This window comes from Sus scrofa, chromosome 6 (genome assembly GCF_054392235.1).
Source record: "Sus scrofa isolate SSC_HxYL_T2T_F1_AM1 chromosome 6, Sscrofa_HxYL_maternal_Yorkshire_Landrace_v2.0, whole genome shotgun sequence".
Lineage (NCBI taxonomy): Eukaryota > Metazoa > Chordata > Mammalia > Artiodactyla > Suidae > Sus > Sus scrofa.
In genome coordinates, this window is record NC_139388.1 from 83,913,695 (window position 1) to 83,938,007 (window position 24,313).

The 24,313-nt window shown below is 47.5% G+C and overlaps 1 protein-coding gene across 10 annotated transcripts in view; it reads right to left on the reverse strand.

The window, feature by feature from the left end:
• The window catches only part of ECE1 (endothelin converting enzyme 1), a 122,232-nt gene that overhangs the window by 51,411 nt on the left and 46,508 nt on the right, over positions 1 to 24,313 (reverse strand). For 6 of the 10 annotated variants that reach the window (XR_014807198.1, XR_014807197.1, XR_014807200.1 and 3 more), the window contains one exon: positions 6,018 to 6,104. Coding sequence is in view for 5 of the 10 variants with exons in the window: in XM_084963223.1 (XP_084819349.1) it covers positions 6,018 to 6,104 (87 nt within the window). In the remaining 5 variants the exon portion in view is untranslated. Of the gene's footprint in view, positions 1 to 6,017; positions 6,105 to 6,327; positions 6,463 to 9,047; positions 9,305 to 24,313 lie in introns of those variants that run through there. The other 4 variants (XR_014807199.1, XM_084963224.1, XR_014807196.1 and 1 more) reach the window with 2 other exon arrangements.

Consider the following 24,313-nt stretch of genomic DNA (forward strand, 5'->3'; position numbering starts at 1 on the left):
TGGGTCACCATGCAGTACAGTAGAAAATTGACAGAACATTGTAAACCAGCTATAATGGAAAAAATAAAAGCCATTATTAAAAAAAAAAAAAAAAGAATGACCATGGAAGATCATATGAGAAAAAGAGTGTATATAGATGTATGACTGGGTCACTTTGTTATACAGCAGAAATTGACAGAACATTGTAAATCAACTATAAAAAAAATTAAAAAAAAAAGGGTGACTGTGGTATTCCCACGTGGCTCAGTAGTTTAAGAACCTGACTAAGGAGTTCCTGTCGTGGCTCAGTGGAAACGAATCCGACTAGGAACCATGAGGTTTCGGGTTTGATCCCTGGCCTCGCTCAGTGGGTTCAGGATCCAGCGTTGCCACAACCTGCACTGTAGGTCACAGATGTGGCTCGGATCCAGTGTTTCTGTGGCTGTGGTGTAGGCCAGTAGTTGCAGCTCCAATTCGACCCCTAGCCTGGGAACTTCCAGGGCAGGTGCGGCCCTAAAAAGAAAAAAAAAAAAAAAAAAAAGAATGACCAAGAATGCTCAGCTCACAATGTCCTAGCAATTGTCCTGTGAGGCAGAAAGACAACGAGACAGGAAGGAAAGGTGAGAGGTGAGAGGTGGAGACGGAGACTGAGAAGGAAAGAGAGCTGGAGAATCACAGAGGAACATTCGAGCTGTCCAGCCCAGGAGTTCCCAGGGCTTCCATGGCCAAGGGAACAAAGCCCTGACGAGGGATAAATATTCGGTTACAGAAGTGAGGGCCTGGCTCACCCAGGCTCACAGCAAGAACGAGTTCTGCAGGCGGGGACAGGACACGGCCGCCTGGGGCCCAGGAGACAAGCCAGCAGCAGAAGGGGTGAGAAGCCTGGTTGCAGAGGAAGCAGGGGGTCTGGAGGGAAGGTAGAGCCTTGGCCTGAGCCACCGCCAGGTCCCCCAGCAACCTGGGCTGTGTGGAGCTGCAAACAGGAGTCAGTCTGGCCGAGGGTTTGGCAGGGAGCCCACCCCCTGCAGCCCAAAGGCCAGACCACCTCGTGAAGGCTGGCAGGGAGACCAGACTGCCTGCCTCGCAGCCTGCCTTTCAGAGCAGACAGACCATGTCAGCCTGGCGCTGCGTGATATCCTGTCTTCATCAGGGTGTTAGGTTGGGGAAGTTTCTTCTAGCGCAGTTTCCATATGGCAGATTCCTGGCTGAGGCCTCTGGGTCCAGGCCAGAGTGACACTATAATGTCCTCACGTCCTCCCCATCTCCTCCCTGAGCCCTACCTGCCCCTCTACCCCTCTGCCTCCCTCTCTGAATGACCAAGAACAACTGAAAGTAGTACCTCTAGGGGAGGGGACCTCTTGCAACTAAAGAGGAATCCAAGTCTCGCATTGAGAAGAAACACTTTCTAGCAATCTTTGCTTCCTAGAGGAACATCCAGCTGCCAATGGCTTGACGGCACAGGAGAAAAGGCACAAACCCAAGAAGTCAAAGGTCAGCCTTGACTTAATTAAGACCCCACATACATCTCTGGGCAGCCTCAGAACCTCAGTCTCGTATTTTTAAAATGAGGAAGCTAGGTGGGGAGCCAGGTCTGATCACCTCAGATCTTAGAACAACTCTAAAGCCAAGAGTATAAAGATCTAACAGGTGGACAGAGTTGAAAAGGCTTCCTGGTAAGTAGGAGTCCTCTTTTTAAAGGACTAAGTGGGACTGTCCCTGAAATCACCTGTGAAAGACAGCTGTGTGCATTGGCAGGGGTTGGAGGGAAATGAGAAAATGAGAAAAACAACCAGTAAGAATTAAATATCTAGGCTTTCCGGGACGAACCCGACTAGTATCCATGAGGATGCAGGTGCGATCCCTGGCTTCACTCAGTGGGTTACGGTCTGGCGTTCCTGTGAGCTGTAGTGTAGATTGCAGAAGTGGCTCGGATCCCATGTTGCTGTGGCTGTGGTGCAGGCCAGCAGCTGTGGCTCCGATTTGACCCCTAACCTGGGAACTTCCATATGCTGTATGTGTGGACAAAAAAAAAAAAAGGCAATATATCTAGGCTTTCCTTTTTCTTGAAAAAATTGAGTTTTGGAGTCCCAAGTGTCAAAGGTTCTGATAAACAATAATGGCCTTCTGCTCCCCAGTTTAGGCAGCAGGTGTAACTTCAGCTCTTTCCCTTTGAGCCACTGAAGTGGTATGTACTGGGGCATGGGGAGACCAGGCAACTGGTTTGAGCAAAACAGAGGCAAAGCTATTATATTCAGGGCATCACTGAGACAGCATGCCTGGTGAGTTTTGAGAACAATCCCAATAATAACCAAATTTGCTGCTTTATTATACAAAATGCTTTCACTTACATTGTCTCATTTCAATCTTTGCAACAGCCCTGAGAGGGGCATTAATATTAACCCCATTTTGCAAAAAAAGCTGTTTGAGTGGTTTTCTGGACTCAGAGGCAATGAGAGACAAAGCTCCGTGTTAGAGCCATGGGGGCTTTAAATTCTGCCCTCAGTTCACAGTGACAAATTTTAGTTGATTTCCATTCCTTTGTGCCTCAAATGTGAAATCAAAGGAAAGAAAAATCCTTCCAGGCAAAGTACAGGTAGAATGTCACTCCAGGTAAATACAATACTTTGTCAGCATGCGCAGGAAACAAGGTGCCAAGTTTGGCTGAAAGATGCACGTTTTCATGTACTGGTGTTGAAATCGATAACTTTGGAGTTCCTAGACCCAATGGGCTTCAAAACCTTAAAAAAATCAAGGAGCTTATATTTAGAGCTGCTCAACAAGAGAGAGAACTTAGGGGAGACTGGGTCCATTTTAAAAAGCCTAAGAACGAGGAAGCAGTCATGTTTCTAGCAATCACTCATAGGAAATTATTTAAAAGCCTAGAAGATATTGTTACAGATATTGGCCCACTGTCCAACCGCAGCAGATTGAGTTGATATTTTTATATATCGGCACCATAAAGTGTTATTATTATTATTTGATTTTTGGGCCACACCCACAGCATGTGGAAGTTCCCAGGCTATAGGTCGACACAGAGCTTCAATTGCCAGCCTACACCGCAGCCACAGCAATGCTAGATCAAGCCACATCTGCGACCTACATACACCACGGCTCATGGCAACGCCGGATCCTTTAAGCCACTGAGCGAAGCCAGGGATTGAACCTGTGTCCTCATAGATGCTAGTTGGATTCATTCCTGCTGAGCCACAAGGGGAACTCCCAAGTGTTATTATTTTTAATGGCAGCATGTTTTGGAAGTTTTTTAAAATTGAGGTATAGTCGATGCTTTGGAAGTTTTCAACAACATAGGGAAATGCTTATGAAGTGGCATTAGACGAAAAAAGCTGAACAAAACATTGTGCACTTAGAGTGAGCTCAACTATATTCTTATCTTTTATTTTTTTAATTAAAAAAATTTTTTTTTGGCTTTTTAGGGCCACATGCGGCATATGGAAGTTCCCAGGCTAGGGGCTGAATCGGAGCTACAGCTGCCAGCCTACACCACAGCCACCGCAACACAGGATCCGAGCTGCGTCTGCAACCTACACCACAGCTCACAGCAATGCCGGATCGTTAACCCACTGAGCAAGGGCAGGGACCGAACCCGCAACCTCATGGTTCCTAGTCGGATTCGTTAACCACTGCGCCACAACGGGAACTCCTTTTTTTTTTTTTTTTTTTTTTTTTTAATCTTACAGCTGCACCTGTGGCATATGTAAGTTTCCAGGCTAGGAGTCGAATGGGAGCTGCAGCTGCCAACCTATGCCTCAGTTTGCAGCAATGCTGGATCCTTAACCCACTGAGCGAGGCCAGGAATTGAACTCACTTCCTTATGGATACTCATTGAGTTCATTATTGCTGAGCCACAACAAGAACTCTGCGTAATTTTTTTTATACTTTATTTTTTCCCACAAATAAGCATGCAGAGTTTTTATGCTGGAAAAAATCCCCATGTTTAAAAACATAAAATTCATAGAAATCCTTCTTTGTAAATGAGATGGATAGGTTCTCAATTCTTTGAAGAACAACCATTAGTTTGCTTTGGGGAAGTCATGGAGGCTCAAGGACAACCAAGCTGGGCACCCACAGAAATTGCCTCCAAATCCTTGGGGCGAGCTTTTTGGCTTTTCTTGTAGTAAAAGTGGATGATACATCCTGTTTGGCTGTTTGGTGTAGGGGCGCCAACAGTGTACACCAACCCACATGACAGCTCTGTGACCACAGGAATGTCCCTCAGAAACTCAGCTTTCATGTGTAACATAGCCACGGGGGTCCTTAACCTCATAGTTCGTAAAAACAACAACCCTAGCAGGCCCCGTAATATGCATTATGTCCATTTTCTCTAACTCCTATTTTACAATTGAGGGCATTGTGGCTTAAAGAGATTAAGCAGCTCCCCTGAGATCACAAGTGGTGTCAAATTCAAACTGGGGCCCCTAGCTTCAGAGACTGGGCTGCCTCCACCCTGCCAGGCAGCCTCCGGTGGCTGAATGCACTTTGAGGCCTGAAAAAGGCTATATCCATGTGGGCTGCTGTTATGGTGATGACAACGGGGCAGATTATTTTGCTGTGAATTCCGAAATGCTTTTGTGCTGATATATTTAGAACCTTCTGTGAAAGATGAGACTGAAAAAGAGATGGCTGATTAGATTCTGTTTTGATTTGTGAAAAGTGCCTGCCACAGAAATCTCATTTCCTGTTGGATTTAGCCTCTTAAGAAGGGTCTGCAGGGAAGGGGTTCTAGATAGATTGGGTTTGATTTCTCACTCCCAGATGTCCAGCTCTGTGGCCTAAGGCAAGTTGTCTCCCCCTCAGAGCCTCAGTTTCCTCATCTGTAAGTGAGAACAGTCATCCCTATAGCTGGTGCGGGTGACCCTGAAGGTTAGGTGGGATGATGTGGGTAAGGTGCCATATCCCACTGGGCAGACCACTTGGGGTCATGAGTTTGGATCTCCTGGGGGGGTTATTTAACTAGCCTGGGGGAGGGGCTCGATCAAGGCTGTTTCCCTTTATGACTATTATTATCCCAGCTTCTAGGAGGTATGCCTGAGTAACCTTGGGCCTGGCAGCCCAAGTTGCCCCATACCCTAAGCCAGCCCTCCAGAGGAGTTGTGACTTGGTGTCAGTTCACTGGGAGGTCCTAAGCCTCTTCTCAACGGCTCCCTTGGTCGGCCTGGCAGAAGTCCTCCTGGACTGGGTTGCTCCAGCCCTCTCTAAGCTGTTTTTCAGGAGGCAGATCCCAGGGCCCCCTTGGGCATCCTTCATATTTCCAACTCGGTCCCGCCCACCTGCCAGAGTCCAAGCTCCACCAGGGCTGAGGTCACTTCCCAGGATTTTCCCAGCTCAGCCCCGCAGGGGAGAAGAGCAGAAAGCAGCCACACTCACTGCTTTGCCATCAGAGAGGGAGGTGGTAGGCATACTGAGACCCAGAGGGACAGACCACAGTAGGGGAGGAAAGGGGCTTTCTGAGCAGGCTGAAGAGGGGCAGGGAATGAGGGGGCAGAGGCTAGGCTCCTCCCCCCAGGAAACTCAGGGACTGGGGGAAAGAGGGAGAATGGGGTAATGCCTACTAGACAGGGTGACCAACCGTCCTAGTTTGTCCAGGATGGATGGATTCCCAGGCTTTCCATGCTACAACTGGGACAGTTGCATTAGACTCAGCCACTAATGGACTCTGTGACCCTGGGCGAGTCCCCCAGCACTCAGTAATGGCCCCTTCTGTGAGGAGGCAACAGGACCAGTTCACCTCTGCAGGATCCTTCAACTCTGCCACCTGGGCTGTGGCCCCAAGTAGCAGGTGGTCCGGAGGATTTGGGGACACGCAGAGCCGGGGTGGGGAGGCCGGTGGTGGGGAGCACAGCGCCTCTGGAGCATTTCTATCCCCGAAAGGCTTCTTCCCCGGAGCCCAGAGCGATCCAGAGCTGCCAGCACTGACCCCCTCCCTCCCGGCTGGCAGGATGGGGGCGGGGCGGGGGCGGCACCAGCGCGCATGCCTGGTCGGCCGGGGCTGGGGGCTCGCGGAAGCCCGCGGCTCCTACCTGCAGGTGATTCGGGTACACGTCGCCCTCGGAGAGGGAGTCCACCAGGTCCTCCTCGTCCAGCGTAGCCCGCTTGTAGGTCGACATCTGCAAGGCCAAGTGCAGCACAGACTCTCTCAGCGCCTCCATGGCTCTCGCGCCCAAATGGGGAGAATGGGGAAGCGGCCACCAGCCGCCTCCGCCGCCGCGCCCCGCCCCGGCCGGCCGGCCGGGACACCGAGACCGGCCCACGGACCGGCCCGCAGCGGGGGAGGGGGATCCCGCCTCCCTCCGCCACCCCACTCCCCGCGTATGCAACGCCGCGCCTCACCCCCAGCGCCGACAGCGCGGCGACCACCGGGTACGGCGGCCACAAGCTCCGCATGCTGCGCCCCGCGACGCCCCGGTCGCCGCCGCCGCCACCGCCACCGACACCACCGCGCCCGCTGGGCTGGCTGGTCGGGCCGGGCTGTGGGGCTGGGCCGGGCATCGCACCACCTTCGCGGGCGGGGCCTGATCGGTGAGGCTCTTGTTTCCCTCCCTGGCCCCACGGGGAGACCCCCGCCCCAAGGCCCGAGAGTCTCCGCGGAGGGGGTGGCTATTCCCTTTCCCAAAGGTCGCGGGAGAGTCCCCCACCCCTAGCAGGCAGGAAGGGGGCTCACAACCATCCCTCCTTCTAAGAAACGTTATACCCCCCCCTTCAATAAACCTCTAGGGCAGATACCAAAAATCAGGTATTAGGAAAGTGCTCCTAATTTGGAACCCAACAGTCGAGAGAGAGATTCCTTAGGTGTGTTGAGGGGAGCCTTTCTAACCTTTCAGAGCTAGAAAGGTTAGAAAAAAAAAAAAAAAAAAAAAGGTGGGATAAAAAAGGTTTGTGCCTTCCCTCTCATTTCCCTCTTCCTCTAGCTCAGGGGTCTTTAAGCCAGAGTTCATGATGATCTCAGAAAATTCCAGAGATCTCCTCTGACCTAGAATGAAAAACGTTATGTGTGTGCATTCAGGTGGGTGGCCCCCAGGCTCCAAGGTGTGACTTTATTCCCCCAAACATTACGAACTCCAGCTTTGGGGCTATTCAAAAACCAGGGAGGTGACCCTTGCCTCCACCTTGTCTCAGATGTGGGGTGCTCAGGCAGGGACTCCCGGGCACCCAGCACTCCCTTTCCCACTCAAGACCCCAGAAACTCATGACCCAGCAGTTTTCCAAAGGACTCTCCATGTCCAGCGAGACCAGGAGTCCAAAGCTTGCTTCTGTTCATCCCCATAGTTGACTCACAGTCACGCCTATGTGTGATGGAACAGGCTCAGAGGGCCGGGGTGACTTCCAGGGTCACAACCACAGTGAAAGCTCCTGAGGTCTCCTGACTTCCCCTCCTGCCCTCTCATAGCCTTCTCTGAAGCCAGAGTAATTTTCCTTTAAGAGGAAATTCTGACCCTGTTACCCTTGCTTAAACTCTGTGGGGACAGTCCCTTGACTAGTCCGCCATGGCCCCTCCCCACCCCGACCTCATCTTGTGCTGCTCCCACCCTCACTCACTCAGCTTTTTTGGCCTTCCCTCTGTTACTTGGATTCTCCAAGTTTCTCCTTCCCTCAAAACCTTTTATTAATTTTTAGGGCCATGACTGCAGCATATGTAAGCTCCTAGGCTAGGGGTTGAATTGAAGCTGCAGCTGCCAGCCTACACCATGTCAATACGGGATCCAAGCCGTGTCTGTGACCTATGCTGCAGCTCACAGCAATGCCGGATTCTTAACCCACTGAGCGAGGCCAGGGATCGAACCTCCATCCTCAAGAATACTCGTCGGGTTTGCCACTGCTGAGCCACAACAGGAACTCCTGTCCTTCCCTCCAGACCTTTATAGAACTGGTTCCCTCTATCTGGAACATTCTTTCCTCATCTCGACTCCCCTCATGGCTGGCTCTTGCTTCAGATGTCAGCTTAAATGTCACCCCCTCAAATGTCCCAACCACCCAAAGTAGACCCCCAAATTCTCAATCACGGCACCCTCTCTTCCCCTTTATGGTGTTTATTGCAGACTGTCATTTATTTATGTTGGGTTTTGCATCTGTCTCTTCCCCCCGCACCCCAGAATTGTGAGCTTTATCAGGGCTGGGACGTTGTCAGGCACAGAGAATCCCCATCACCTGGCATATCATAGGTGCTCAATAAGCTGTTCAAGTGAATGCTAGAACAAGCGGAGGGGAAGTGAAAATAACTCTGGGGAAGTGCCTTTAAATCCCTGTGCATCGCATTTCGTAACACCCAAGGACAAATGAAACACATCTAAGGACCCCGGGGGAGTGTGTGGGAAGCATTTTAATTCTGGGTCTTCTGCTTTACTCCCTGGTTGCAGGAGTTCCCATGACCTACCCAAGAGAGGGCAGGGACTCCCGGGCTGCTTCACTTCACCCTGGGTTACAGCTGGGCTTTTTTTGAAACCGGGACTCTCAGTTACACTAAGTTAACAGGTGTGAACTCCCCATATAGAAGAGATCCTTGAAAAAGAAATTCAAGTTACTGCATCTCACCTGCCTAGTACAGCAGCTACTCTTTCCTGGGCACTTAAGGAAGTGAGGTATTGTCAGTTCTTTCACTCCTATCATCTCATTTAAGCCTCTTGCCCTTTGATCTGAAGCAGTTATCGTCAGAACCCAAAACGGAGGTTCAGGGAAGTAACGTGCCCGGATGCTATGTAGCAATGGTTCCTTTTCCTTTGGTCTTAGCTCAGAGATCACCCTTTCTGGGAAGCTCTCTTGGCCACTCTTCTAGGACCCCAGGCAGCATCTGGTCCCCTGCTCTGCTGCCTCCCACCCCACGCTTCCTTCTCTTGAAGCACAGAGCACCATAACTAGGACAACCTCGAAGGGAGGGGCCGGGGCTCGTCAGAAGACCTGGGGCTTGTTATATCCCCGAAGACCTGGTCTGGGATGGAGCCGCCACAGGTGTCTAAGCAAAGAAAGATAAAGGAGGCGAGGGAGGAGGCAGGCAGCCCATCCCAGGGGCCGAAGCCAGCCTGTCTGTGGACGGATGACGAGGGATGCTCACATACCTCCCGAGCAGAAATCCACAGAGATGGAGAGCTGTTTCTTTCTCAGCACACAAAAGATGAGGGGCCTTTCCTGAATCACCACCTGCCTGGCGCTGGGGAGTGAATCTGAACCCACTTCCGACGTGGGAACGGCTTAGCTGGTGCTGCTTCTCGGGGAGCACTGTAGGCCCCAGTCAGCAAGGGACCAGGGCAGCCCAGAGCTGTGCAGGGCCTTTCATTCACTGTCTTGTGGGATCCCCACACCCACTGAGAGCCTCAGCCTCAGCCGGTATCACTTCCCTTTTATAGGAGAAGTGGGAGGGAATGAGGGAGGCAGAGGGGCTGGGCAGACCAAACATTGACCATGAGCCACTGGACTGAATGTACCTCTCCTGTCCCCGTGGAGCCCTGTGAGTGGGGGTGGCCACTTCCGCTGTACCAAGGAGACTGAGGATTAGGGAGGAGGTGGCACCCCCGCCCCCGACTCCCCCCCACCCCCTGCCCCAGGTCGCCTGGCAAGGGGGCGAGAGAGGATGTTAGTTCTCACTGCCTGGCCTCACATGCTGTCTCCAAAGAACCCCAGCCACTCAGCCAGTAAGTGGCAGAGCTGGGCTTGGAATGGGGCCCTGGCCTCCTGGTCCCCTGCTTCTTCGGGGGTGGGGGGCTCATGGAGCCCCCGGGCCTGAGGGGCAGGGTAGCCAGTACTCTTCTCCCTAATCAGCTCCTTTGTGATGTATGGGGCTTGTGGCCAGCCAGCTTTGTGGGGTGTCCCTGCCCTCATCTGCTCACTCCCCTCCCCGCCCTGCTGGGCCATGGATGAGAAATGGGGCTGGGGGTTCATGAGCAGGGCTTGGCGGACACCAAGAATGGAGGAGTGGGGACCGTATCTCCCAGGTCCCCAGCTGCACAGAGAAGGTGACAAAAGCCAGATGGCGGGTGTGAGGCCACCCAGCTCTGGAAACCCCACCCTGTGGGAATCAAAGGCCTGGGGTGAACAGAAATGAGAAGTATTAGAAACGCTCATGTGCTCCTGACGACAGAGTCTCCGGCCCAGTGGACTGGACGCAATCCCTGTTGCCCTGACTGCGTTAGTCACTCGCATGGCTCTGGTGGTTGCTTTGCCCAAGGGGTTCAGGGGAATCTTCCAAGGAATCTAGGAGTGTGTCAGAGGCAAAAAAGAGCAGCCGTAAGCGAAATTCTGTGAAATTCAGAGGCGTGGACTGACTGTTTGCCCACACCCTCCAAGCTATTTTCACTCCCATTTCTCGGCCTCAGCATCTTAGGGATGCTGTACTTTGTGGCCAGAGGCCCCACCAAGTCTTGCCTCTTATGCCAGTAATACGTTGGGATCTGTTAAATCCTTCCATGTTATTTACCTGATACACACTCCCATGTTACATGTTAGTTAAATACTTCTACTTAACAAGCACCATAACGAAGTGAGTAAAAGCTCTGGCTCTAAACCTCAGTTTAGATCCCCACTATGCCACGCCCCAGCTGTGTGAGCCTGGGCCAGTGCCTCAGCCTCTCTGTGCCTCCGCTATTTCATCTGTAAAATGCGGATGATGATAATAGCACCTCCCTCATTGGATGGTTGGGATACCTAAATGAATGAATGTGCCCATCAAGTGTTAGCTGTTATTATTTATAACATCATTACTTTTTTTTTTCTTTTGAGGGTCACATCTCTGCAGCATATGGAAGTTCCCCGGGCCAGGGGCTGATTTGGAGCTGTACAGCTGCCGGCCTACACCACAGCCACAGCCACACTGGATCCGAGTCGCATCTGCGACCTACACCCGCAGCCTGTGGCAACACCAGATCCTTAACCCACTGAGCGAGGCCAGGGATCGAACCTGTGTCTTCACAGAGGCAGCGTCGGGTCCTTAACCCGCTGAGTCATAACAGCAACTCCATATCATCATTATTTATAAAACACAAGACTCAAAAGCCATCAATTGATTCCCACTGCCTAAATAACAAAATCCAAACTCCTTAGCTTGGCATTCAAGGACTCCCCGCAGGTGGCCCCAACCACCTCTCCAGACTCACCCTCCACAGACCTCTCGGGTGGGTGGCCTTCGCTCTGACTCCTGATCTATCCCTGCAGGTGCTGGCTACTCAAAAAGAGTCCTCTGAGTGCTTGAGGTTTGACGGGCCCTGTGCTGCCAGCTGAGGGGACAGCCCTGGGTAGGACTTTGATTTGGTCCCCACCCTCAAGGGACCTGTGGCTAATATCTCCTCTCCCAAAACTGTGCCCCCTGCAATGACTGCTCTCCACGTCTGGCCTGCCTCCTCCTTCCCGAAGTGCCCCCTCCTCCCCAGTCAGATGGAATTATGCCCCTCCCTCCGCTGTAGCCCTGGCATGGTACCTATGTTTGGTTCAGCCCTTTGTCTAGGTGTCTTTTTTTTTTTTTTGTCTTTCATCTTTTTAGGGCTGAACCCACGGAATATGGAGTTTCCGAGGCTAGGGGTGGAATTGGAGCTATAGCTACTGGCCTACACCACAGCCACAGCAACGCCAGATCCGAGCCGAGTCTGCGACCTATACCACAGCTCACAGCAACACTGTGATCCTTAACCCACTGAGCAAGGCCAGGGATCAAACGTGCATCCTCATGGATACTAGTCAGGTTCGTTAACCACTGAGCCACGACGGGAACTCCGGTCTAGGTGTCTTTATCCCTGGGATGGACCTGGACGGATGGGCAGAAATCATTTTATGTACCTCCATCCCTGGTGGCCAGCAGAGAAGCTGGTATATAGATAACTGGTCAATATGTATCCAGGATTTTCAGTAGGGCAAAGGCACCTGTGACTTTGGCCAAGGAGAAACAATAGAGTTCAGTTGCTTGATGATGATCACGTAAAATTCAAATAGGACAACTCTGAGCAAGAGGCATATAGTAAAAATATAGCCATCACTCCTGAAGAGGATACCCTGTAACACGGCTGACTACCATTACCTCATCAGTTGCACTGCTAGGTGTCTTTTACCTGAGTAATTTCCATGTGATTAATTTCTTTTAAAATTTACCACAAAGTTCCTGGAGGAGTGAATGGCTTCTTTGCCTGGAATTTTGATAATAGGATTCACAGGAATTGGCCTGTATCCCTTTTTCCTTGGCTGCTAGGAAGCTCACAGCCAAAGCTCCTTGGCCCTTTTTTGGTCTTTAGGTTCAGCTTTGTCCTTGTCCACATTTTCCACTCTGACTTTCCATGTCTATTACCTATCATTTCATTGAATGTGTTTTAGTTATAACTTGTCATGACTCCTTCTTGGAATAAAGTGAATTAGCAATAATGTGTATCAGGAATATCCCTTCCCCAATCCACTCTCCTGGGAATACAGCCTCAAAGTATTTATTCAACAGTGGAACGAGGCAGTAAAGACAGACCTGGGCCCAGCCCCCAGTTTCCTGGCCCATGTGATCATGTCTTTCCCTTCTAAGCCCTCAGTTTCCTCATCTATAATGAGGGTCATAGGAGTTTCCGGCATGGCTCAGTGGTTAACGAATTGGACTAGGATCCATGAGGTTGTAGGTTCGATCCCTGCCCTTGCTCAGTGGGTTAACGATCCGGTGTTGCCATGAGCTGTGGTGTAGGTCGCAGACGTGGCTCGGATCCCACATTGCTGTGGCTGTGGTGTAGGCCGGCAGCTACAGCTCTGATTAGACCCCTAGCCTGGGAACCTCCATGTGCCTTGGGAGTGGCCCTTAGAAAAGGCAAAAAGACCAAAAAAAAAAAAAAAAAAAAAAAAAAAAAAAGTCGCTGTAAGGAATACCAGAGCTGAAATATGAACTGCCTTGCATAGAGCATCTGTTCCCCAAGTGAACTGGCCCCTGGTGGACACACTGCAGCATCCACCTCTAAGTGCTTTTTTGTTGTTGTTGTGTCTTTTGTTTTTTTAGGGCCGCACCCATGGCACATGGAGATGCCCAGGCTAGGGTCGAATCGGAGCTATAGCTGCCGCCCCATGCCACAGCCACAGCAACTCGGGATCTGAGCCATATCTGCACCTACACCACAGCTCACAGCAATGCCAGATCCTTAACCCACTGAGTGAGGCCAGGGATCGAACCTACGCCCTCACGGATGCTAGTCAGATCCACTTCCACTGAGCCACAGCGGGAATTCCTCTACTTGCTCTCCTTTATTTTCCTTCCCCACCTTTCCCATTTGCTTCTGCCCTTGTCCATGTTTTCTGATCTTGGCCTTAGTTCAGCTAACACGCGGCACAAATCTGTTGTATCCTCAAAGCAAAGATGACTGAATTCCTGGGTGATCAAGGCTAACATCAACAACGATAAGTCCAATGACCAAAAGACAGCACAGATTCCTTTTTTCTTTTTTGGCTGCCCTGCAGCATATGGAGTTCACCAGCCAGGGATTAGATCAGAGCCGATGTTGCAACCTCCACCACAGTGGCCACCACACCGGATCCTTAACCCACTGTACCAGGCTGGGGATCAAACCTGCGTCCCAACACTCCAGAGCTGCCGCCCATCCCGATGCATCACAGCAGGAACTCCGACAGTGTGTACTCTTGATATGATGTTATGAGAATGGGACTTCACTCTGCTGCTTCCCTCCCTGAACCACGTTACCCCAGGGAATCCTAAGAACAACAGCAGACAAGCCCTAACTGAGGGATAGTCTACAAAATATCTGCCGAGGACGCCTCAAAACTGTCAAGGTCATCAGAACAAGAAAAGTCTGAGAAATAGTCGCAGACAAGAGGAGCTAAAGGGGACATGGCAACCAAATGCAATGGGGGTGGCCTTGGTGGGGTCGGAGAACAGAAAAAGGACATGAGTCCAAAACTTAGAGGAAACTAAATAAAGAATAGACTTTAGTCAGTCATACTGTCTCAGGGTCAGTTCATTCACTGTGACAAATGTACCGTAAATATATAAATAACCGGGGATACTGGAAGTGGGGTGTCAAGGAACTCTCCGTACTATTTTCCCAATAATGCTACAAATCTGAAACTGTTCTAAAATGAAATGTTTATTTAAAAAAAAAAAAAAAAAAACTGGCTGCTCCCTAAAAACAGAAAACAAGGAGTTCTCATCGTGGTGCAGTGGAAACAATCTGACTAGGAACCATGAGGTTGCAGGTTTGATCCCTGGCCTCGCACAGTGGGTTAAGGATCCGGCGTTGCCTTGAGCCCCAGTGTAGGTGGAAGACGAGGCTCGGGTCCTGCGTTGCTGTGGCTGTGGTGTAGGCCGGTAGCTGTAGCTCCAATTTGACCCCTAGCCTGGGAACCTCCATATGCCACGCGTATGGCCCTAAAAAGCAAAAAAAAAAAAAACAAAAAACAAAAAAAACCCAGAGAAAACAAAGTTGTCTACACCAACACCTGACACAAGCGCAGCACTGCCCAGTTCTCAAAGTTCTTTCATACTTTTTTTATACTCACAGCAACTCAGGATCCGAGCTGTATCTGCGACCTACACCAAAGCTCATGACGACACCAGATCCTTAACTCACTGAGGGAGGCAATGGATCAAACCCGCATCCTCATGGTACTAGTCGGGTTCATGAACCACTGAGCCACGACGGGAGCTCCTTTTATACTCTTGTGTCTCACAATAGATCACCTGTGGAATAAGCCTAGCTATCCTCATTTTGCAGATGAGGAGACTTGAGGCCAGAGAAAGAAGGCAGCTTGCCTGTTAGGGGCAGAGCTGGGAATCAAACCCAGATTTTCCTGACCCTCTCAGGGCCTCTTCCTCTTTGCTTTGTGCCACTGTGGGGCCCCGCTCTCTAAGCTGACCTCTTCTGGAGATGACAGACGGCCCAGTCGGATGTGGGGAAGACAGAGGGGGGGATTCACTCTGTGCCAGATGGAGCTGGAGGCCTGAGCGTGGAGATGGGGAAGGGGGCAGGAGTTAGGGGGCAGTGAGGAGAGGTTAGTCAGGAGTTAAGAGAGGCCTAACAGTGAGACTCTGAGACTGGAAGGCCAAGGGCACAGAGCATACATGGGAGCTCAAGGCTGCTCACCACCTCCCTGGAGCAGGCAGCAGCCCTGCCAGCCAATGAGTCAATCTCCCTGTTCTGGACCAGAGTCCCGGGCTGGGCTCCCCCTAATGTGTTGGCAGCAGAGACTCGCCTACACACACAAGGAGCTGAAAAACACTCACTCACCTGGCCTGGTGTTGACTCACCTGCCTGGGGGCCCCGGGAGGCACTGAGAGCCTTACCTACTGCTGCCAACAGACTGTCTCAGTGCCTGCCAAGGAGGCCATCCCACACCCACGCCCCAAGCAGGCCAGCGACTTCTTCCTTACTCCCTAGCACAGCCCCGCCGCCCCGACCAGGCCCCATGCTTCTTGGCTCCTTTCACGCCTCCCTCCACCCCACCCACCTGACAGCCTCCAGCTGGTATCTCTGCCCCTCTGTCCAAGCTCACTTGGCCCGGCCCTGGTCATCTGCCTGGAAGCCTTCCCTGATTAGACCACCTTGATCTCTAATCAGAGCTTCCCCCGGTCCCCCATCTCCCAGCTGGCTCCAAGCAGAACTTTCTAAACAAATTGATAAAATCCAGTCACTCTCCTCCTTGGCACGCGGGCCTTCTGGAACCGACAGAAGAAAGCATGAGCCCTGGCTGGGTTTCTAAGGCCACCCCCCCAACCCCCAACCCGGAGCTCCTCCCGAGTCCTCCCCCTCAGGCTCCAACCTCAGTAAAATAGGAACAGTCCCTCACGTAAATACACCTCTAGGCCTTTGCATATTCCCTGCCCTCTGCCTGGGAGGCCTTGCCTCTCCCCCTTCCCCTGGCTAACTCTCAACTTGGACACATCTTCCTCCAGGCAGCCTTCCTGGACTTTACTGTGACCCAGCGGTAGCGGGAGGACCTTCCAGCATCTCATCCCAACAGGGGCCAGCCACCAAGCGTAGCTGTGTGACCCCGACAGTCATTGGACCTTCTGTGCTTTGGTTTTCTTGTCTATCAGATGGAGATGATAATGGTATCCATAGGCCTTTAAATGTACAATAAAGAGGACACATCAAGTCTTCATCCAGTGCCTTGCAGAGAAGCAACGCTCAGTAGACGCTAGTGTGTGTGGTGGTGGTTTCAGAAAGGGCTGGCTCTTGAGGTCATACTGAAGATGATGGAAGACAGGACGGGAAGGGGCTGGGAGGGTCTATGACATGCCCGGGCACCAGGCCTGATCTTACCTCTTCCCTGTGACACAGTGTAAAACAACTGTAATACAAGGAGAGTCAGTCACAAGCCCGAAGTCACACATCCGGTAACTGAGAAAGCCTGGCCTGGAACCCACGTGGATCCAGCTCCAAAGCCCGTGGTTCTGCCATCACGACAAATAACGTGCAGCCCCAACCTGCTCCATCCTTACCCCTTCAGGCACCACCTCTTGGCAGGTTTAAAGGGGCTGAGTTGACTATCCGTATCGCCAAGCACCCAGGTGAAGACAGACCAGAAACGGGCAGCGGGCCCTAAGCTGTGCAGGACGACCAGGCTGGGTAAGTCCCAGGCTGGGAAGACTGAGCGTGCCTAAGCAATTTGCTGATCTAATCACATAAAACTTAGGACAAACTTAATCTGTCTCACTTAGTGATATTTATAAGGGTGATGACTGAGTGGCCCAGTAATTAGGTTCAACCAGGAAGCAGTTCATGGAAACGGTTTTAATTAGTATTTGTGTTACACAGGTGGGCGGGCGGGGACTGGGAAGAGGGAGGAGGGAGAGAAGCTGGGGTAGGAAGCTTTGGGGACTCCTTGGATCCCTGAACTGAGGGTGGCCGGGACCCTCACGGTGTGTGCCAGCTGACTCATGTGGATGATCCTGTTTAGCTTTCATGGAAACTCCGTGATGTGGGCCCTATGAGCACTCCTCTACGGTGAGGAAATGGGCTCAGAGAGGTTCATTCACCTGTGCCAAGTCACACAGCCAGTGAAGAAGAGTCAGCGTTCACCCAGGCCTGCTCATCTCCTTCTCTAGCCCTAGGCCAACGAGGTCATTAGGACTTGGGCTGGGAAGCAGGAGATCAACGTTCTGGTTCCAGTTTCGACACTGCCCTACCTCAGGTGACTTCCTCTCCAGGGCAAGAGGAGAAGGTGGACCTGTCAGGCCGGGAGAGGCTGAGAGTGTGAACTTGGGAGGCAGGTTCCTCACATCGTAGGTTTTGGGCAAGTCACTGAACCACTTGAGCCTCAGTGTCCCCCTCTGTAAAATGGAGACAGATATTGCCTTCACTGTGAGGATTAAATAAATGAGAAAACTTAGAACAAGGCCTGAATATTATCATCATTTACGGGGAAAGCACGTGCTTTGGAGTTTGTTTTTCCATCAATAAGATGGGGGAGGTAGTTGCTAAATCTTAACAGTGGTTTTTTGGAGTTCATGCTGTGGCTTAGCGAATTAAGGATCCAGCATTGCCGCAGCTGTGGTTTCTCTTCTTTTTTTTCCCTCAGCCGCACCCACAGCATATGGAAGTTCCTGGGCGAGAGAATGAATCTGAGTGGCAGTTGTGGCAATGCCAGATCCTTAACCCACTGTGCTGGGCTGGGGATCGAATCTGTGCTGTGGCAGAGACAATGCTGGTCCTTAACCCAGTGGGTCACAGTGGGAACTCCTAAACAGTGGTTTGAAGGCATATATATTTTTAACCCCATAGAGCCCTTTATTTATTATCACTTTTAGTCGACGCATCCAGTTTTTAATTTTATTTATTTTTGAAGTATAATTCACCTATAACACTCCATTAGTTCCAGGTGTACAATATAGTGATATGCTATTTCTATGCATTACAAAATGATCACCGCAATAAATCTAATTAGCATCAGTCACCGTACAAAATCATTACAATATTATTGACTATATTCCTCATGTTGTACTTTCATCCCCATGATTCACTAATTTTTTTTTTTTTTTTTTTTTTGTCTTTTGTTGTTGTTGCTATTTCTTGGGCCGCTCCCGTGGCATATGGAGGTTCCCAGGCTAGGGGTCCAATCGGAGCTGTAGCCACCGGCCTACGCCAGAGCCACAGCAACGCGGGATCCAAGCCGCGTCTGCAACCTACACCACAGCCCACGGCAACGCCGGATCGTTAACCCACTGAGTAAGGGCAGGGACCGAACCCGCAGCCTCATGGTTCCTTGTCAGATTCGTTAACCACTGCGCCACGACGGGAACTCCCGTGATTCACTAATTTTATATCTGGGAGTTTGTCCCTCTTCACCCACCCCTCCACTTGCCTGCCTTACCTGTTTGCTCTCTGTATCTATGACTGTGTCGGTTTTGTTACATTTGTTCATTTATTTCGTTTTTCAGATTCCACATCTAAGTAAAATCACATGGTATTTATCTTTCTGTGTCTTATTTTGTTTAGCATAACACCCTCAAGTCCACCCATGGTGTTGCAAATGGCGACATTTCTTTCATTTTTATGGCCGAGTAATATTCCATACTACATTCACATCTTTGTTTTTTGTCTTTTGTCTTTTTAGGGCCGCATCCGTGGTACATGGAGGTTTCCAGGCTAGGGGTCTAATGGGAGCTAAAGCTGCCAGCCTACACCACAGCCAGAGCAATGCCAGATTCTGAGCCACGTCTGCAGCCTACACCACAGCTCATGACAATGCTGGATCCTTAACACACTGAGGAGGCCAGGGATCGAACCCGCAACCTCATGGTTCCTAGCCGCATTCGTTTCTGCTGCACCATGACGGCAACTCCCCATGTCTTCTTCATGAATTCAATTCTCATTGGGCACTTATGTTGCTTACCTGCTTGGACTATTTCACACCATGCTGCAATGGACACAGGGCCGTGTCTCTCTTTTCAAATGAGTGTTTTTGTCTTTTTCAGAAAAATACCCAGAAGTGGAACTGCTGGATAATATGGTAATTCTATTTTTAATTTTTTTGAAGAACTTTCGTACTATTTCCCATAGTGGCTATACCAATGTACATTCTCAATAACAGTGCACGAGGGACCCCTTTCTCCACATCCTTGCCGACACTATTCATTGTCTTTTTAAAATAACAGTCATTCTGACAAGTAAGAGGCGATATCTCATTGTGGTTTTGATTTGCACTTCTCTGATGATTAGTGATGTTGAGCATCTTTCCATGTGTCTGCTGTCCATCTGTATGTCTTCTCTGGAAAAATGTCTGTTTAGGTCCTCTGCCCAGGTTTTGACCACGTTGAGTTGTATGAGTCCTCTATATGCTCTGGATATTAACCCCTTATACAAATATCTTCTCCCATGCGGTAGGCTCCCGTTTCATTTTGTTGAGCATCTCCTCCTCTGCGCAAAAGCTTTTTAGTTTTAGTGCCATTTGTTTATTTTCGATTTTGCTTCTCTTGCCTGAGGAGATGGAGCTGAAAATTCTTCCCGATGTCAAAGATCATTCTGCTTACGCTTTCTTCTAAGAGTTTTATGGTTTCAGGTCTTCCATTTAAGTCTTTAATCCATTTTGAGTTTATTTTTTATACGGTGTGCGAAAGTAGTCTGGTTTCATTCTTTGACACGTAGCTGTCCAGTTGTCCCAGCACCATTTAGTGAAGAGGTTTTGTTTTCCCCATTGAATATTTGTAACTCCTTTGTCATAGATTAATTGATCACAGACGTGTGAGTTTATTTCTGAGCTCTCAGTTCTGGTCCATTAATCTGTGTATGTTTTTGTGCCAGTACCATGTGGTTTTAATTCATGTTGCTATGTACTGCAGGGTGAAGTCAAGAAGCATAATATCTTTAGCTTTGCGCTTCTTTTTCAAGGTTGGTTAGAGGTCTTTTGTGGTTCTATATAAATTTTAGAATTATTTGTTTTAGTTCTGTGAAAAATGCCATTGGTATTTTGATAGGGATGTTACCGAAACTGCAGATTGGCTGAACGGTATGGGCATTTTAACAATAATGTTTTTCCAATCCATAAGCATAGTATATCTTCCCATTTGTGTGTGTCTTCTTCAACTTATTTCATCAGTGTCTTATATTGAGGTTTTTAGTGTACAAGTCTTTCGCCACTTTGGTTAAATTTATTCCTAAATATTTTACTCTTTTGAATGCAATTGTAAACAAGATTGTTTTCATAACTTCTTCCTCTGATTATCCACGGTTAGTGTACAGAAACACAACAGATTTCCAAGTGTTAATTTTGTATCATGAAACAAATTCATTAGTTATAATCATCTTTATGGAATGTTTAGGATTTTCTATATATAGTGTCATGTCATCTGCAAACTGTGATAGTTTTATTTCCTCCTTTCCAATTTGGATTCCTTTTAGTTCTTTTTCTTGTCTGACTGCTGTGGCTAGGTTGCCCAATACTATATTGACTAAGGGTGGTGAAAGTGGGTATTCAGGTCTTCTGATCTTAGAGGAAATGCTTTCGGCTTTTCACCGTTAAGTATGATATTAGCTATAGGCTTGTCATATATGGCCTTTATTATATTGAGGGATGTTCATTCTATTCCCACTTTGTTGAGAGTTTTTATCATAAATGGATGTTGAATTTTTTCAAAAGTTTTTTCTGCATCTGTTGAGATGATCATACAATTTTTATTCTTCAATTAATTAATCTGGTGTACCACATTGACCATTTGTGAATACGGAATCATTCCTGCTTCCCTGGGATGAATCCCACTTGATCACAGTGAATGATCCTTTTAACGTATTGTTGAATTTGGTTTGCTGATATTTTGCTGAGGATTTCTGCATCTATGTTCATCAATGATACTGGCCTGCAATTTTCTTCTTTTCTTTTTTGTGGTGTCTTTGTCTGACTTTGGTAACAGTGAGGCTCGCCTCAGAAAGTGAGTTTGGAAGCATCCCTTCCTTTTTAATTTTTTTGAAGTTTGAGAAGAATAAGCAATTCACTCTTCTTTAAATGTTTTGTGGAACTGATCTCTGAAGCTGTCTGGTCCTGGACTTTTGTTGGTTGGGATGTTCTCAAAAAATTACTGATTCAACTTAATTACTGGTAATTTGTCTGTTTGTATTTTCTATTTCTTCCTGATTCAGTCTTGGGAGATTACAGCATCCTCTTAGTTTCTTCTAAGTTGTCCATCTTATTGGCATAAAATTGTTCATAGTCATCACTTATGATCCTTTCATTTCTGTGGTATCAGTTGTAACTTCTCTTTCATTTCTGATTTTATTTACTTGGGGTCTCTTCTCTTTTGGGGATGAGTCTGGCTAAATGTTTATTAATTTTGTTTATTTTTTCAAAACCAGTTTAGTTTCATTGATCTTTTCTATTGTTTTGTTGTAGTCTCTATTTATTTTTGCTCTGATCTTTATGATTTCTCTCCTTCTACTAACTTTGGACTTGTTTGTTCTTCTTTTTCTGCTTCCCTTAGGTATAAGGTTATATTGTTTGAGATTTTTCTTATTTCCTGATGTAAGCTTGTATTGGTATAAACTTCCCTCTTAGAACTGCTTTTGTTGCATCCCATAGATTTTGGATCATTTTCATTTGTCTCCATGTATTTTTTAATTTCTTTTTCTTAATTTCTTCAGTGACTTGTGGTTGTTTAGTAGCATATTGTTTAACCTCTATGTCTTCGTGGTTTTTGTAGTTTTATTCCTTGTAGTGCTAGTCTCACAGCACTGTGATCAGAAAAGATGCTTGATATGATTTAAGTCTTTTGAAATTTATTGAGACTGGTTTTTTAAATTTATTGAGATCTGCTCTAGAACATGTTCCATGTGCACTTGAAAAGAATGTATATTCTGCTGCTTTGGCATGGATGTCCTATATATTTAATAAGTCCATCTGGTTTAATGTGTCATTGAAGACCAGTGCTTCCTTGTTGATTTTCTGTCTGGATGATCTGTCTGCTGATGTGACTGGGTGTTAAAGTCCCTAGTGTTATTATATTACTGTTGATTTTTCCTTTTGTGTCTGTTAATATTTGCTTTACATATTTAGGTACTACTATGTTGAGTGCATATATATTTACAATTGTTATAGCTTGGCAAATTGATCCCTTCATCATTATGTAATGTCTTTTTTTGTCTCTTGTTCCAGTCTGTTTTAAAGTCTATTTTGTCTGATATTAGTATTGACACCCCAGCTTTCTTTTCTTTTCCATTTGCACAGGATATCTTTTCCAGCCCCTCATTTTTAGTCTGTGTATCTTTAGATCTGAAGTGAGTCTCTTGGAGGAAGCATATATGGGTCTTATTTTTTTAAATCCATTCAGCCACTCTATGTCTTTTGATTGTAGCATTTAGTCATTTATATTTAATGTAATTATTAACTGGTGTGTACTTATTGCTATTTTGTTAATTGTTTTCTGGTTGTTTTGTAGTTCTTTACTGTTGCTTTCTTCTTTTGCTCTCATCCCTTATGACTTGATAAACTACCTTTAGTGTTAATGCTTAGATTCTATCCTTGTGTGTCTATTCCAGATCTTTGGTTTGTGGTTTTCATGAGGTTTATATATAAAAACATACATATGATGATTTCAAGTTGATTATCTCATAAGTTCAAATGCATTCTAACAACTTCACATTTTTACTTCCTCTCCCCACATTTAATGTTTTTAACTTCATATTTTTCCAGAGAAAACCATGACTCGAAAAGATACATGTACTCCAGTGTTCACTGCAGTACTATATACAATAGCCAAGACGTGGAAACAACATAAATATCCTTCAACAGAGGAGTGGATAAAGAAGATGTGGTGCATATACACAGTAGAATATTACTCAGCCATTAAAAGGAAAGAAATAAGGGCATTTGCAGCAACATGGATGGACCTAGAAATTATCATAATAAGTGAAATTAGTCAGACATGAGACACCAACATCATATGCTATCACTTACATGTGGAGTCTAAAAAAAGGACACAATGAACTTCTTTGCATAACAGATATTGACTCACAGACTTCAAAAAACTTATGGTTTCTAAATAAGACAGGTTGGGGGTGGAGGATGAACTGGGGGTTTGGGATGGAAATGCTATAAAACTGGGCTGTCATGACCATTGTACAACTATAAATGTGATAAAACTCATTGAGTAATTTTAAAAAAGGGAAAAGATATATATATATATATGTCTTTATATATATATATAGAAAAAAAACTTCATATTTTACATCTTTTTGTTTTGTGTATCCCTTCTTGTGGATATAGATGATTTTACTACTTTTGTCTTTTAATCTCCCCACTAGCTTTATAACTGGTTGATCTACCACCTTTAGGTATATTTGCTTTTACCAATGCAATTTTATCTTTCGTAATTTCCATATTTCTGGTTGTGGTCTTTCCTTTAACTGATTAGGGAATACATCCCCTTGATATTTTTTGAAAAGCTGATTTAGTGGTGCTAGACTCTTTAAGCTTCTGCTTATCTGTAAAATTCTTTATCTCTCCTTCAAATATGAATGATAGCCATCCTGGACAAAGTCTTCTTGGTCGTATATATTTTTTTCCTTTCATCACTTTAAATATATCATGCCACTCCTTTCTGGCTTGCAAAGTTTCTGCTGAAAAGTCAGATAATCATCTTATGGGAATTCCCTTAAATACTTGATCTTCTGTTGCTGTTTTTAAGATTCTCTCTTTAATTTTTGCCATTTTAATTACACTATGTCTTTGTGTGGACCTCTTTGGATTCATCTTGTTTGGGACTCTGCACTCCTCAACCTGGACATCCATTTCCTTTCCCAGGTTAGGGTAGTTTTCAGCTATTATACTTTCAAGTAAGTTACCTGCCCCTTTCTCTCCTTGTTCTCCTTTTGGGACCCCTATAATGTGAATGGTAGTATGCCTGATGTTGTTCCAGAGGTCTCTTAAACTAGCTTCATTAAAACATTTTTTTCCTTTCTCATTCAGCATAGGTGATTTCCACTATTCTGTCTTCCAGTTCACTGATTCATTCCTCTGTATCACCTATTGTTGATTTCTTCTAGTGCACTTTTAATTTCAGTTATTGTATTCTTTCTTTCCTTCCTTCCTTCCTTCCTTCCTTCCTTCTGCCTTTCCTAGGGCTGCTCCTGTGGCATATGGAGGTTCCCAGGCTAGGGGTAGAATTGGACCAGTAGCTGCTGGCCTACACCACAGCCACAGCAACGTGGGATCTGAGCCGCGTCTGCAACCTACACCACAGCTCACGGCAACACTGGATCCTGAACCCACTGAGCAAGGCCAGGGACCAAACCTGCAACCTCATGGTTCCTAGTCGTACTCGTTAACCACTGTGCCACAATGGGAACCCCCTCAGTTATTGTATTCTTGAGCTCCTCCGTTCTTTATATTTTCTAACTCTTTCTTGAACTTCTCACTGTGATCATCTATTCTTCTC